At 30.3% G+C, this 15,327-nt stretch overlaps 1 protein-coding gene across 1 annotated transcript; it reads right to left on the bottom strand.

Moving 5' to 3' along the window:
• Positions 1 to 673: 673 nt before the first annotated feature.
• Positions 674 to 8,379, bottom strand: LOC149484321 (uncharacterized). The gene is made up of 7 exons (XM_089700850.1): positions 8,338 to 8,379; positions 7,759 to 7,862; positions 7,245 to 7,398; positions 4,781 to 4,911; positions 3,418 to 3,538; positions 1,544 to 1,705; positions 674 to 784 (listed from the first exon to the last, which is right to left on the bottom strand). The coding sequence occupies exons 1-7, from the start codon at positions 8,377 to 8,379 to the stop codon at positions 674 to 676; spliced, it is 825 nt and encodes a 274-aa protein (XP_089556976.1).
• Positions 8,380 to 15,327: the final 6,948 nt, after the last annotated feature.

The following is a 15,327-nucleotide window of genomic DNA, read 5'->3' as shown; positions in this document are numbered from 1 at the left end:
AATATTATGTAGTTACATAAAAATAATTTTGATTTATTCACAATATCAGAACAAAATAATTAAAATTAATAAAAAGTCAATTTAAAATGTTTACAAATTGGTACTGCTTATCCTTAATTCTATTACCTACTCGCTAGATAAACAAACAAATAAATACAGCCTGTATAATTACAGCAAACTAAATATCTTGATTACTTTTTTTCTCTTCGGAACATTTATTAAGATTTTTCTGTAACGAACGAAATCCTGCGTTAATTAACTTGAACGTTCAATATCAGAGCTCTATAGGCCTGATCGCTTGGGAAGCGTAAGAACCAATTAAATGTGGATTTAAACGTGCCTTTGATATCAATAAAAGTAAAACAAAAATCAACTAAGTATAACATAAAGTTTCTTTTAGGTCACATTAAGGTTCTATAATTGAGAAGTATATCCAGATTTGGAGGTTAGCTTCGGTTAAAACCGAGAGGAGATCAGCCTTTTATGTCGCACTTAACTTTACCTATCTTTTTAAAATTATTGTCTTACCTTTCAATTACTTCAAGAACAATAGAGATACAGTTTCTATTGTCGTCTTAATTATATATAATAAACCATATCTACACCAAATAATATTATACGTATCACTGTAAAAAATAACCGAATATTGTGAATTGCAAGGGGAAGTGCGTAATCAGCTTTTCTCACGTGATAGGTCGAAAGGTAAACAGCGACAGTAATCGACGACTTTCTTCAAAATGAACGACGTGACGCAGTGTTGGTAGGAAGAAGAATGCATACCATCCTACAATGTAAAAGTGATTAAAAGTAATAGGTAATAGAACTAAGCAAAAAAATTTTTCTAGCACACTTCTATTGAAAACTTGATAAGTGTAATATACAGAATGAAATCGAAAAATCACGTTGGTTAATAATTTATAATTCAAGAAATTGAAAACTGTAATTCACGTTTTCTTCTATTTCGTTATTACTTTTTTGCTTTTCGTCGTCTGAAATATCAAGGTAAGAGCTGAAACGTTTGAAAATCGTGAAACGACCAAATTAAATTCGCGTCGTATGCTAGTTCTATGTATTTTCACAGCCGAGTAGATAATAAAAAACGGCTTGGGTAGAAAAGGTATAATTTATTTTATTAGTTTCCATCAGACTTACAATCCTCGGCTTTAATGTTATCCTGTTACAGTAATAACTGGATCAAGAATGGCTTGAGCGAAAAATCCTTATCATAAAATTTGTTACGAGCGAAAATTAATATTCCTCTTGACACATTACAACTCTAGTATTTCTAAACACATTTTATATATAGTTACGTTGAATTTATTAAGTGTTTATTATTATTTTCTTAGTTGTACTGATATGTACGTAAAATAGAGTACAAAACATATTGTATAGTTTAAAACACTATCCTACTATAAGAATCTACGAATGAAAAACAATGGACCTTTTCAAGTATTTTGGTTTTGTTTAAATGCTTCCCTATAAATGATAGAAATCAATAGCAAAATAAATTTAATAAAAAAAAAAATAATAAAACAGTACTTACCGCCTCTAAGAAACACTTCCTACTATTCAATGTCAAGGCTTTCACATCAGAAGACGAGTCAATGATCCAAACATCGACTGTGACGTCGAAATACGTCGATGGCGTCAGAATTATAGAACTATCTAGAAGCGATAGTGTGTTCATTTCATCGAATATGTATAGCTGGAATAAAAATATTAAGTCTATATAGGTCTGCTATGGTGACTAACGTTCTGCCGGAAAAACCATATCATAAAAAAAAATCATTAAATTCCGACAAGCCTTTTTGGAGAAATAAGATACAAAGACGATTTGCAAGGAAATCTATATTCTATATCAATTACAGAAAATAATAAAAAGATATTTATGATGATTAGAATAATTTGTGATGATAAGTTAATAAAAATAATTTCATACCTTACCTCGTACAAATTGTAGAAAAGCAGTGGGAATAATTTGAACGAAATTTAGTGTCAGTCTAAGCTACTGGTCTAAGCTAACAAAACCGGTCTCCAGTCTGCATTAATTTAGCATTTCATATGAATTGTATAGTGTTTGCGAATTTTCTTTGTGAACTAAATGTTTGCAAAACATTAGCTAGTTTCGCTTAAATTAACATTCCTAATGTTATAAACAGTTCCCTAACTTGTATTCGACAATTATGCAATATAAACATACTACCGACTTACTATAAATTAGGTAGAATAAAAGTACTTTTACTGAAAAACATTTTTTAATAAAAAACTTGTTGAATCGCCTTCATATTGTCATAACTATTGACGCTCCCAATTTAAATGGGACAACATCGGAGGCACTAGCTTTGAAATAAAAAAATAATTATCAAAATCCGTTCTCCCAGTCGAAAGGTCTGAGGTAACAAATTCAAAAGACCAAATATATAGAAGTCGAATTGAGAGCCTTCTTTTTTAAGTTCGTTGAAAATAAAAATTTTTCATTAACTTTTACTCCACATAACTACCAATAAGTAGCAATGAATGGTCGATTTTGGTATACCTATCAAACGGGATCGAATACTGCGAAATAGGACGGGATTATAGGAAGATCCGATAAACGATATTGATATATAGCCATCAATGACAAAACGAAAAACCCACATGCTCTTAATATAATGGAACTGACGCCTAATATTTGAGAGTATCTTTTCAGTGAAATCGTAGGAAGATTCCACGTGTATAATATCTACTCACTAGCTGTGCCCCGTGGTTTTACCCGCATTGCTTCGCTCCTGTTGGTCTTAGTATGATGATATGCTTTTATATGCTTTTATGATTCCTCAATAAATGAGCTATCTCATTTCTTATGAAGTAACTATTAACATATTGTTAAAAATTTAGTCACATAATTCTATGATTAACTTTTCGAGTCCAAAAATTTACTGAACATTTTTCCAAAGTGCTCTTCACATCTAAGTATAATTAATACAAAAACGTTAAAAGCAAAGGAAAATTCAATTTCCTTGTCTACAGAAAAGACATTTCCTTTAAGACGCGTAAAATTAATTACAACAGATTATAATATTATATGAAATATGACACGACGTGACAAAATAAATAAGACACATACGTGACTGTGTGCTTATTAAAGCGTGTTATGTTTGTCTATTCCCTTCATAAATATTCTGTGATGATTACGCGGAATAAATTATTACGTGCATGACATATTATTTGAATTTTAATACGAGAAACACGCCTCCAAGCTACGTTTCCCTATAGAAGAATATGAAAATTGACTTCAATTTAACTTTAAATGACAATCGAGATAACATTGGAGAACATTCATTTGTGGTATAACTGATAACCAAAAAATATTTTATATTATATCAAATATATTTAAATTTGAACTAATTAAATATAAAGATAATACGTAAAACTCACCATCACAAAGCCATCACCAAAGGTACCATTCGGGTGAACTTTCCGAGTATCCACTGAGATATCAATGGCCTCTGTTATCTCGACCCCTGCGTTGAAATTAGTGCCGTTTTCGGCGAACTGTCTAAAATTTACGTTATTGTATCGTTAAAATAATAGTTATAGATAAGCAAATATGTGTCTAGTTGGTAGTTGGGTTTCAGGGTTAAAACTATTATTATAGACCGGGAGATACTGACACAAAATTTCGAGTCATTTGTAACAGGATGGTGGTTCTACAGGGGTCTTAGTACGCAATGACAAAAAGAAAAACGATGGCGTGAACGCTGGTACCGGCGGCTTAGTCGCGTGGGCGTTAGTCGAACTCGTCGGAAAATAGCGAAAGTCAAACGATTTGTAACAGTATGGCACTTATTTTTCCTGTAAGTTTGAGGATCAACAAATATAAATACAAAATTTCAAAGATCTATGTGTTGGAAATCTTCACTTATATAAATTAATAATAAATTAAGTTTTCAAGTATGACAGCACTTTTTCCCCCTACTAGAAGTATGGCAAATATAATAATGGTCACATTTTATCAAATACTCTCCAAAAATCCAAATGCAATACTGGTACAAAAAGTTTGGCGAAATAAAAATTTTTTGCAGATTTTCGGCGGTATGGCGACCATTTGGAATCGTCCGAAAAGTATGGCATGGCGATTTTCGTAAATGGCTGCACGACGATAGTTACCTGTGCAAAAGTTAGCCTGGTACAAATGGTTGAATGATTGTTTTATTTAAATCAACACATTCGCATCGGTATGGCGGGCTGTAAGTCACACCGGAAAAGTATGGCATGACACTACCGCCTACTACTTTTTTATGGGCTATCGGTAAATTCTAAAATTTTTGTGTTACAAATCGTTTGACTTTCGCTATTTTTCCGACGAGTTCGACAAACGCCCACGCGACTAAGCCACCGGTACCAGCGTTCACACCATCATTTTTCTTTTTGTCATTGCGTACTAAGACCCCTGTAGAACCGCCATCCTTGTTACAAATGACTCGAAATTTTGTGTCAGTATCTCCCGGTCTATTACTATATATTTAAATTATTATCGTTTATTGTTTTTTTCTCAATTGTACAATTTTAACAGTACACCAATATACGTAGATAAAGCATAAGACAATTAATTACATTACTCTTAATTGAGAACAAGCTTCAATCGTATCTAAAGTTATAGAAGTACTTAGACTATATTTTATTATCATTGAAATCTTGACACGCATACATCTTTTAGCGACTGTTTGCCTTTAGACAGAAGAAGTCATGAATTATTACAAGCATGATAATAATTATTAATCCAATCGTATATACTTACTTAAAGTAATTGATATCAAACTGACAGCAGTGTCCGTTGATGGTAAACACCTCCCTGAACATCATGCTGCAGTTAACTGGTTTGGATCGCCATAAACATTCCCGCAGCATTACGTCACATGGCTTCTTCAGCTAAAATAATCATAATATCTGTATAAATAAAAATCTTAGGGCGATGATTTTATAAGTATAATGTGTAGAGAGGTTTTGTCAATTGCTTTTCGCGCAAATAATTAAGATAATAAATTATGAAGTACCTATGTATTCTGTAATCTAGTTACTGTATTAATAGTATTAAGGGATTATTTTTATATTTTACAACTTTAAAGTAAATCCTACATTATAAGATTTTGAGAGCTAGTGAATGAAAAAAAAAAGAAGTGTGGCACTCGGGGACTGCCGCGGTAAAGCTATTGCATGCTATGCCTTCAAGCCACACCTCCGCACCCGTCGGAGTGGGAAGCGTGAGGTTTTTCGTTACTAAATTTCTGGATTCGGTCCCCGCGCTCAAGGCCCGCGATAGAAGCTATGCAATAGCTTAAAAATATCCTTGATGTTCAGAAGCCAGTCTCATGAAAGAAATTAATTAGTTTTTTTTTTTAATTATACTCAATCTCATTACACTTTAATCTTCAGTTTCAAGTTAATTTATATTCACGGAACTGAATAAATTATAAAAACGTTATTCAAGGAAAACTTGTTTAAACAAGGATATAATTAGATTTTAGTTCTTTAACCACTTTGTGTTATATTTTTAGAAAGAAGAAAGAAAGAAAGAGTCTTTATAAAACACGAACCAATATAAATTAAAAATAACCAATAAAAATAATATATACACGGACATTATATAAAACATGACAGCATATAAAACCTTTTTATATTCTACCGTTATTATTTTTAGCATTAATTTTTACATGTTTTTAAAGTAGTAGACGTTAGAGTCTGTTTTCTTACCAATTTGTGTCCTCATTTTACGCTTTTAAGATTAGCTCTAGCCTGTGGCTCTACCTATCAATTATTCAATAAATAACATGAAAATCCATTCATACCTACTCATTTCAGTAGGTTGCCATGAAAGTTTAGTATAAATGCAACAATGAAATAAATACACATTATAATGTGATAAATACATATTAAGTAAGTATGTGCATTGTATGTTTGTTCTATCTTCTTTGATTTCTCATCAATAAAGCCATCTTCCTAATTAAATAACATCATAGAGATAACATCTTCGTCATCTTTGTGATATTTACTTATTAGTAAATATCATAAAGATTATGTGTCGTTTTTGTTCTTGTATACTAGTAATACTGAACTTCAACAATCAAAAATTGTAGATTTTAATTCAAACCAAATAATACACTTGACGTACAATAAATTGTTAGCACCGTTGCTGAACTGTCGTAAACCGAATACAGCATCCAAGAGACTCAGGGGTAAACTCATCCAGTGAAATAAACATAAACAAAACACAATCTGAATGTTCACGAATTCATAACATGCTTGTTTAACTGACTTTAACGAAACGTAAGGTTAAGGAAATGCTTGTATAGTTACCATTGGTTTAATACAAGAGATGCGTGTCACTTATATAATAATTTTTGCTAGCTATATATAGGGTTAAAGGTGAAATTTTGTTGCAACGTCACATGCTGCTTGCTGAATTACAGAGAATGGTATATAACATGTCATCAACACCAGGTGGCCAACTTTTTGTTTGCTTGCTTTGCCAAAAAAATGGCTTAGCTCAGCAGCAGCAGCTACACGCAGAGCACATTTTTGCTAAAATATGGTTATAATTTTTAAAATAATTTCTTGTGTATTTTTGGACAAAGGTTATTTTTTATCTTGCAATGTAATCATACAAGCCTATTATAATAAATTTTTAAATTGAACAACCTAAAAATTATAATAAAGTTTAGATTATAATAAAACACGTTTGTCGAACGTTAGTTAGCATATTATGTCAAATATTATATACACCTTTTTGTTGTAAATGCCTGTTTCATCGCGTATTTCCTTCACCGATTGCAATCGCGAAGATTTGATCAATGTACTGATAAATTCAATATTACACTGAACGCTCGTCTAGACTCAAATCCTTGGCTTTTTATTAAGTTACAGGTACAGTAAACTGTGTTAGAAGCCTTATTTCTTATATAATTTTAAGGTGTAATATAGAAATTCGTTCAGAAACTTAATAAATTTGAATGTAAAGAAAATTCACAATAGATAAATTCAATTGGAGCGATTTTCGTATAGTCCTTTGAAAATATGCATGCTAAGATTGATATTACCATTTACCACTCCAAGGAGATCGTAGATCAATTCAAGTCTATTTGTTACGCTTCAATACTTAAATCTTATTTCAAACTTCATAAAAAATAAGAGACATTATATAGTTTCATATAGATAGATATAGATATTATGACCTAAGCATATAAAGAAAAAAAAAATCAACTAACCTGATATGATAGATCATCGTAAGCGAGACCTAAATCTTCTAAAACATTGTGCATCTTAATTACATGCAACTCCGGAGTATAGTTCTTGTCCACAACATCAGTAAAGCTTCTGTAGAAATCTGCAATTTCCTTTGCCTTAAAGCCCCGGAGAGACCTGCCAAAATATTCATGTAAAGTATTAAAGTTATAAGTAGTAAGTAGCCCATAGAATATTGCAAACCTTTTCTCAATATTTTTATATATAATTTACCAACGCTTGTAGACACTTTCAAAACTAATCGTACCATAAAAATACGTAGTAGGTAAATGTAAAAAATACACGCAAATACAGCGTGTTAAAATTTATTAACAAGTGGGTGATTAATATTTATAAGAAACTCATATCAGTTACGCCATTATAACTCGAACGGCTGAACGTTTTGTCTCCTAAACCTCACAAAAATTTCTACTCGGGTGGAGCCGGGGCGAAAACCTAGTATACTATATAATATGAAATACAATTATTACAACTTACAGAATATTGGTGATATTGACAGTACTGGGACCATAGACCTCAGGATCACATAGAGCCACAGCAGAGAATGGTATGTTCTCTGTAGCATAGTGAAGTGATTCTACCTGAAATCCATACTAATATTATAAATGCGAAAGTAACTCTGTCTGTCTGTCTGTTACTCAATCACGCCTAAACTACTGAACCAATTTGCATGGAATTTGGTATGGAGATATTTTGATACCCGAGAAAGGACATAGGTTACCTTTTATTGCGAAATATGTACCACGGGAGAAGCCGGGGCGGACCTCTAGTGTACTATATATTACTTATCATATCAGTATTTTAACTAATAACGTATACAATAAAAAACCTATAGATAGGATAGCAAAATAAACGCGTAAGTTCGTTTTACACTAATGAGTTTTTTTCCTGATCATATTTTTAATTTTAAAGTGAAAAATATTTTACAATTCGACGGAGTTATTGTAAAATACTCTAAATTACTAGTTTTAAATTACACGATATTGAGAAAATTGACCCATATTTGAGCCAATAGTGAGTGAAGACAAAATGAAAATTCCAAAAAAAAAAGCTTACCACTGTAAATGTTGGATCTTCAACAAACCTTCCCCAAATCATGTGACTCAGAAAACCACATAAAACCACGCTGCCTATTATAACTAGAGTCCATATAAAATACGAAAATCTATTCCCTCGTATGGAGAAATAGTAAAAACCGTGGAGAGTACAATGCTGGCTAAATTGTACAAATTTCTCTATCACGATTTTATAAATCAGATTCTTCATTGCTTGCTTCATTTTCCTTCAATTACCTACTATAATAGTATAGTAGATACTGATACACGGAAACAAAAAATAACGATAAAAATTGCCTTTTTTTGCAATTTTCATAAAAGTTTACACAAAGACAGTAATAGATTAGGTAAATTGCGAAATTATACACGACCTAAAAATTAAATTAAAATATTTAATACATTTTATGTAAATGCTGATGTAAAATAAACAAATATTGTAGAGATCATTTCTAAATAATATTTATAAACATTATCGGAGCGTAACGTACCCGATTTAATTATTATAAATTCTGTTGTTGTTAATGTTAATGAATATAAACCGAATCTCAACGAGGTATAATTTTCATGCACTTAAGTACCTATCTATTGAATTTAACACTTGGAAACATTTCTACATCAAGTCTGAAGTATAATTAAAAGAAATATAGTTTTATAAACTTAAGTTAATTTATATTTAATGACACTTATTGTTGTCGCTGCTGTTAATTATAATTAATAAAAGAAAGTTCACTAGCTTCTTTGTTTTTACTATTAATTTTAGTACGTACAATATTATTTTTATTGTATGTAGTTATTGATAAAAGGTGAAATAATCAACAAATTCGATCGTATCAAGGAGTGTCGTCCCTTCACGTAAATTACAAACAAAAAACAGCAAGTGACTTTATAGATAATAATATAGACTTTGTATGTATTTGATGTGTACGGTTCTTTTTTTAACGTTAAACATTATTTTTATTAACAGCTGTTATTTATGATCTTCAGAACACGAACGAAATAGCACGTAATAGCCTGTAACTTATATAAATTACTTATCGTTCCATTAAAAAATTCTTGATATTAAATACACAGGTCCTCTCTTTTTCCCTCCATAAATGAGTTACGAAATACATTTTGCCCGTTAAATATGTAATTACATCCCAGTGTAGTTAATTCGCGAACCCTCTCATAAATTATTACTTTACGACTCTTTCAGCAAAATCGCTTTGTTGAACAAACTTTGGGAATATTCTGGACGGGCTATTAGCATATTTTTCAACATTGCAAAACATTAATTAGATACTTTAACCGTAAAGCGCGTCACACACGGTGAAGATACTATAATATTTTATCTTAAGATACTGTAATATTTTCTATTACAGTATCTTAAGGTATCCGGTATCAGCGTTCTGACCATCATTTTTCTCTTTGTCGTTGCGTACTAAGACCCCTGTAGAACCGCCATCCTGTTACAAATGACCCGAAACACTGACACAAAATTTCGGGTCATTTGTAACAGGATGGCGGTTCTACAGGGGTCTTAGTACGCAATGACAAAAAGAAAAATGATGGTCAGAACGCTGATACCCGAAACACTGACACAAAATTTCGGGTCATTTGTAACAGGATGGCGGTTCTACAGGGGTCTTAGTACGCAATGACAAAAAGAAAAATGATGGTCAGAACGCTGATACCGGATACCTTAAGATACTGTAATAGAAAATATTACAGTATCTTAAGATAAAATATTATAGTATCTTCACCGTGTGTGACGCGCTTAATAGTATCAGTATTTTGGAGAGGTTATTTGTGAAAATTCGTTTAATTTTTTTGGTACAAGCCTTTAAAAAGATTGTATCGTAATACACCTTTGGCTCATGGGATTTTGTATGTTTTATTATGCCATTTCATTTGGAATATCTCTCGCTCCATTACATAAATGTTCACCACATTATACGTGATATGAGATTGTGAGCGTATTGCACGTTCACTTTGTCTATATTTGCGGGACATAATATCGTAATGTTATTAATATTGCTTTAATTAAACACAATAATTCTTAGTTTTATTTAGGATTGCATATCCAAAACAATTAAAAGTGTTCTTGGTTTACATTGTTTTCCATTCAACTATTCGACACCATCGCTTTGAAAATCAAGACAGGAGTTTCAGCATAAGGCAAAGTCAAACGCTAAGCTAGCTAAGCTAGTATTATAATATCAAGCTCCTTTTCATTTATTTTTTAAATACATTAAAGCCATTAAATTCATTAGAACCCAACCTTAATGAAAAATTAATGAATATTGCCACTAACTTTCGTCAACTGAAATTGAAAAAAGTTTTAACATTAAAATTACATTTTCACTGAAAGGCGGTTACATAAACAAGCAAAGCGGAAAATGAACGCCCAAATCCTTAAATATTAATTTAAATTATTTTACATTGGATGGCTTTTCAAGAAAAATTATATATTATATAATAAATTACGTAAATCTAAATTGGCTTGAGTGAGCACTGAAACTGTTTTAGTACTGATTTATGACCTAAACTAGATTTCCGCCCGCGGCTTCGCCCGCGTTTTCAAAGAAAAACTCGCATAGTTCCCGTTCCCGTGGAAACTCGCCTAATCCAAGTTACCCTCTATATGTGTGCTAAATTTCATTGTAATCGGTTCAGTATTATTTGCGTGAAAGAGTAACAAACACACACACATCCTCACAAACTTTCGTATTTATAATATTAGTAAATAAGAAAGATGTAGGATCAAAATTTTTACCCGTCTTAGACGGGAGTAAATTTTACTTTCAAAAATAAGGTTATGAGGGCTGTTTTTTTTTAATCACAGTAATTTGACAATATTTAAAGTTTCTTTTCAGAATATGTTTGCTACCATTTGTGTTGGTGACATTTTTAACATACTTACCTTATTTTCATGAAAATTTAAAACATACTCTTATTATGTAAATCCTACGATGAAGAAATCATTTCTTAAACTATAGTGAAAGTCAAAATGATGTATTATCTATCTATACGAGCCAATATCGGATATTCATGCTCAATATACTACGATATACATTTACCGCTTTCCGCTTCATAAAATCCATAAAACCTCTCCCGAGGTTTCTTTAAAAGTTTTTTTTTTTTTCATCAATAATTCCCACTGTTAACTCAGTCTCGAATTTCACAAAGATTCTTTTAAAAGCCATGATTCAACATTAGATGGTTATTCTAAATATATTCTATTCAACTTTTATAGATACAGTTATTTTTCATATTGAATATACAAAGGAACTTAGCTAAAATATCTAGTGGATAAAAAGATTCAATTTGTGAAATGGAAAGTAAAAATAAATCAAACAAAAACACGATAGAGCTACACAACAATATAACAACTATTCATGGTGCTAGCAATCTCAAAAAACAAAGAAATCGCAACATATGGTATATTTTAATGTTAGCCAATATTTTAATAACTGTCGCTTACCTGATTATTATTAAAAACAAATATAATAACGATCACATCGTAACTAGGGTGAGTACCTATTACAATTAAAATATTCGACTTACAGACCGTATAAGAAACTATTCATATTCATTCTTTCAAATAGAATTATTAACTTGAGTTAACGCTAACGTTACGCTTGAGCGTAGAATAAATAATTTGTTAACAATTTTATTTATATTTTGTCTTTGTACAAAGATTTATATTATTCCGAATTGAATTATTAGAGATATTAGTTTATTTCGGCTGAAGAGAGTAAGTTGTTTTATTAAAATATATGAAAGACCATTTCTACTACTAAACAACTTCAACTTTTCATATAAATTTCAAAATATATATATTGAGAGGATTTGTTAAATTTCATATTGAGGACATTGCTCAGTGGCTTGAAACTAGCCTGATGTGTTCAAGACTGGAAATAATCCGATACTGCATATAACAGATGTCAAAACATTATTTTTATAGAAGAATTTATTTATATAATATAATGTACTCGTAGCAGCTCGTAGCATTATACTTGAAAACAATATAATTGAAATTGAATGTTTGTATTCCTCTGAAACTACAGTATACATAACTCATTTAAATTTGTTATTGTAGGCAATAAATAACAAATAAATTAATGAAAAATACTAATATAATTGTTCACAGATAAACGCTAATTGCAAAATAAATCAAGTGCCATTCCCTTCAGTTACCATTTGCAATGTAAATTTGGTTTCAAACAAACGATCCAAAACGATTGCTGATATATTGTAAGTATTTATTTAATGTTATTTATATTAATTTTTCAGTATTAGAGAAATAGTTTCAAACACACTAGTTTGACTAAAATATGACTAAATGTAAATAGTATTTTCTAATGTTTCGATCAAGAATACTTATTTTCACTTTTTTAAGAACATAGTATAAAGGTTAATGTCCATCTCAATAATATTGCAAACATTATATAATCTATGCATAATTAAAAATATAAATTGGGTATCGAGTCAAGGTTAAATTGGTTGTTGTTAGCAGGTAGCGTGTTCAAAGAAAAACCGCGAATTTCCTTGTCTTGTTTATTATTACACTGTTTATTTTACAAATTCAATTTAAAATTCCATCTTTAATATATTTTAGATTGATTTTACTTCCTATTGTTGTTCTTTCTGAAATTTTTAAATTCCGATTCCCAGCAGTCTCTGTATTTTGTTTTAAAAGTCATGAGATTCATTGTTCATCGTATTTATTTCATATAAGAGAGGAAAACTACATTGCAGTCGTTTTCGCCTGTTTTATTTAAAAGTATTTCACGTTCTATGAAACATATTGTGTCGTTGTTTTCATATAAAATATAAATTTTCCTCGTACAATCTGCAACGGAACGGTAAAAGATGAAAGCCGTTAAAATTAGAAGACAAAATTTCGATAATTGTGACCCTTGTAAATTGTCTTTTGTTGATAGAGTGCAAATAGATAGAGTTCAATGGACTTGTAGCTACATAGATTTCTATGTGTCTCTATCTATATTTATACGTTTTGTTTTAAATTGCGATGTAGTTATTTCTATCGTATATTAAAAGAAGTAGAGTTGCTGTGACTTAAATATTTATTCAATGATTTTTGGAATTTACTGGTACTGTTGCAAGTAGGTCACTTGCAATTTGTTTGAAGTGTGTACTAAATTCTAAAAAGTTAAAGTATCGTATTAAAGTGACGTTTCCCCACAAAATTGTGTACAGTCAGAAGATATTACATCAGCGGAGTGTCCTTTTAGACACTTAAATGGATAGAGTAACATAAATTTGATCATTGAGATGGATTCGTAAGTGAATTCTAAAGATTCACAAAGACGAAGCTTATCCAGTCTCGTGGTCGAATTTCATATTCTTTCAAAATTCTAAATTGCAGTAAAATACATGTTTTATTAGTCTTTGCTATTGTAACAAACGCAAAAGGAATGAACTCAGAATAAACGTGTTTCTGTTTATGTTAAGTAAATGATACATAAAATGTATATTAAAGGGGTAATTTCGGTACATTTTAATTTCAAATTCCTAGCTTGTGGTAAATGTTTACATAGAAAAACCGCTTTAACAAATAAACAATTTTCCCGTAATGAAACAAACTTATGCAAATTTTTACTTACTTCGAATAACATTATTTTGCTTAGATAAAACTGAATACGTGAACTTTTTAAATTATAAAAATTATAGCAATATAAATCACTAGGATTACAAAAAGCAATTTTTATTACTTATAAATTATAAATTATCAGTTTTTACGAATAAATAACTTTTGTAAATATGTTATGGAAATTTCCAGAAAGTCAAACAACGTTACGCAATCACAGGTGGAACTTTTTTTACAAAATCTACCAGATCTCAAAGAATATCGAAAACTACGAGATAACCAAAGGGATTTCTCCAAAGAATTGGCTATTTTAAAGCGACATTACTTTACTGTGGAGAGCATTATGGAAGAGGTAATATCTTAAAAAAATATTATATTTAGATTAGCCGCCATTATAGTTATAATGTAGTGGTAAAATTGAACAAAATCTACTGACGGAAAGTTGTGAATACAAGATGCAGTACTGACGTAGGCTATTCTTTTCCTGGGTGAAGCCGGGGCGGATATTGAAGGAAATTTTATTAGATTGCTCAGAATCGCAAATACAATACACAATATTCCATCTCCTAAATCAATATTAATAAACATAAACTGGAAACGATAAAACAATTATTTGAGTTGAACCAAATTTATGTAAAGTCAGATATCCTATATTTGTGGACGACGGCAAATACGTTCGTTTTATTTATTTTTTGCTTCGACAACTTTTCTGAATTGAATTTAATAATTATTAAAATTTTCAATTATTGAATGACTAATTTTAAACAAGCGTAATACACTCGTATACACATGAGTAGTCGAAATTCCAAAAAACGTGGTGGGACTTATTTTCGTTTTAGATAGATATGTTTAAAGCTAATATAAATGTCTAGAATTTTCCAGAAATTTCGGTATTTATAATGGGAAAATATAACAAATATCATTCAAACCAATTTAAAAGTTATAAAAATGTTTTGACGAGTTACCATAACGACTAAACCGAGATGTATAAAAGTGCTTCTAGAAGAAGTCTAATTGAATAAATAAATGTTACAGTTAATATTTATACAGATACTTTCAATTAAGATATTATTTGTTTAAAGTACATTTTATATTGTCAACAAACTTTTAAAACCAAAAACAACTCAAACAAATAAAAAAAAAACAAGTCGCAGAAATCAATTTTCTAAAATGATCAAACAAAATAAATTTAATGTCAATTAAATTAGTTTGTTTGAAGAAGCTCTAATCTAGAAAGTGCAAATAAAGACAAAGCGATAATGAACTTAATAAATATTAGTTTGAATGCTTGCTAACTTATAGAGACAGCTAATATTATTACAGTTGAGAGAACTCATTGCAAAATGAACTGCGGACTTAATTTTTATTTATAAACACTAACTATCAATCAACATAGTA

The sequence above is a fragment of the Colias philodice genome, chromosome 11, assembly GCF_061535455.1.
Source record: "Colias philodice isolate Cphi_HAF_F1 chromosome 11, ilColPhil1 Martin Lab GWU primary, whole genome shotgun sequence".
NCBI lineage: Eukaryota > Metazoa > Arthropoda > Insecta > Lepidoptera > Pieridae > Colias > Colias philodice.
Note: the sequence above shows the minus strand (reverse complement) of the source record. Positions and strands in the feature narration are given on the sequence as shown.

Bases quoted from the DNA above. Each gene is read 5' to 3' on its own strand.
- LOC149484321 (XM_089700850.1), bottom strand. From the start codon at position 8,379: ATGATTTGGGGAAGGTTTGTTGAAGATCCAACATTTACAGTG. The intron at 7,863-8,337 runs GTAAGCTTTTTT...TATGGATTTCAG, and splicing joins AAGATCCAACATTTACAGTG to GTAGAATCACTTCACTATGC. The intron at 4,912-7,244 runs GTTAGTTGATTT...TGATTATTTTAG, and splicing joins ACGATGATCTATCATATCAG to CTGAAGAAGCCATGTGACGT.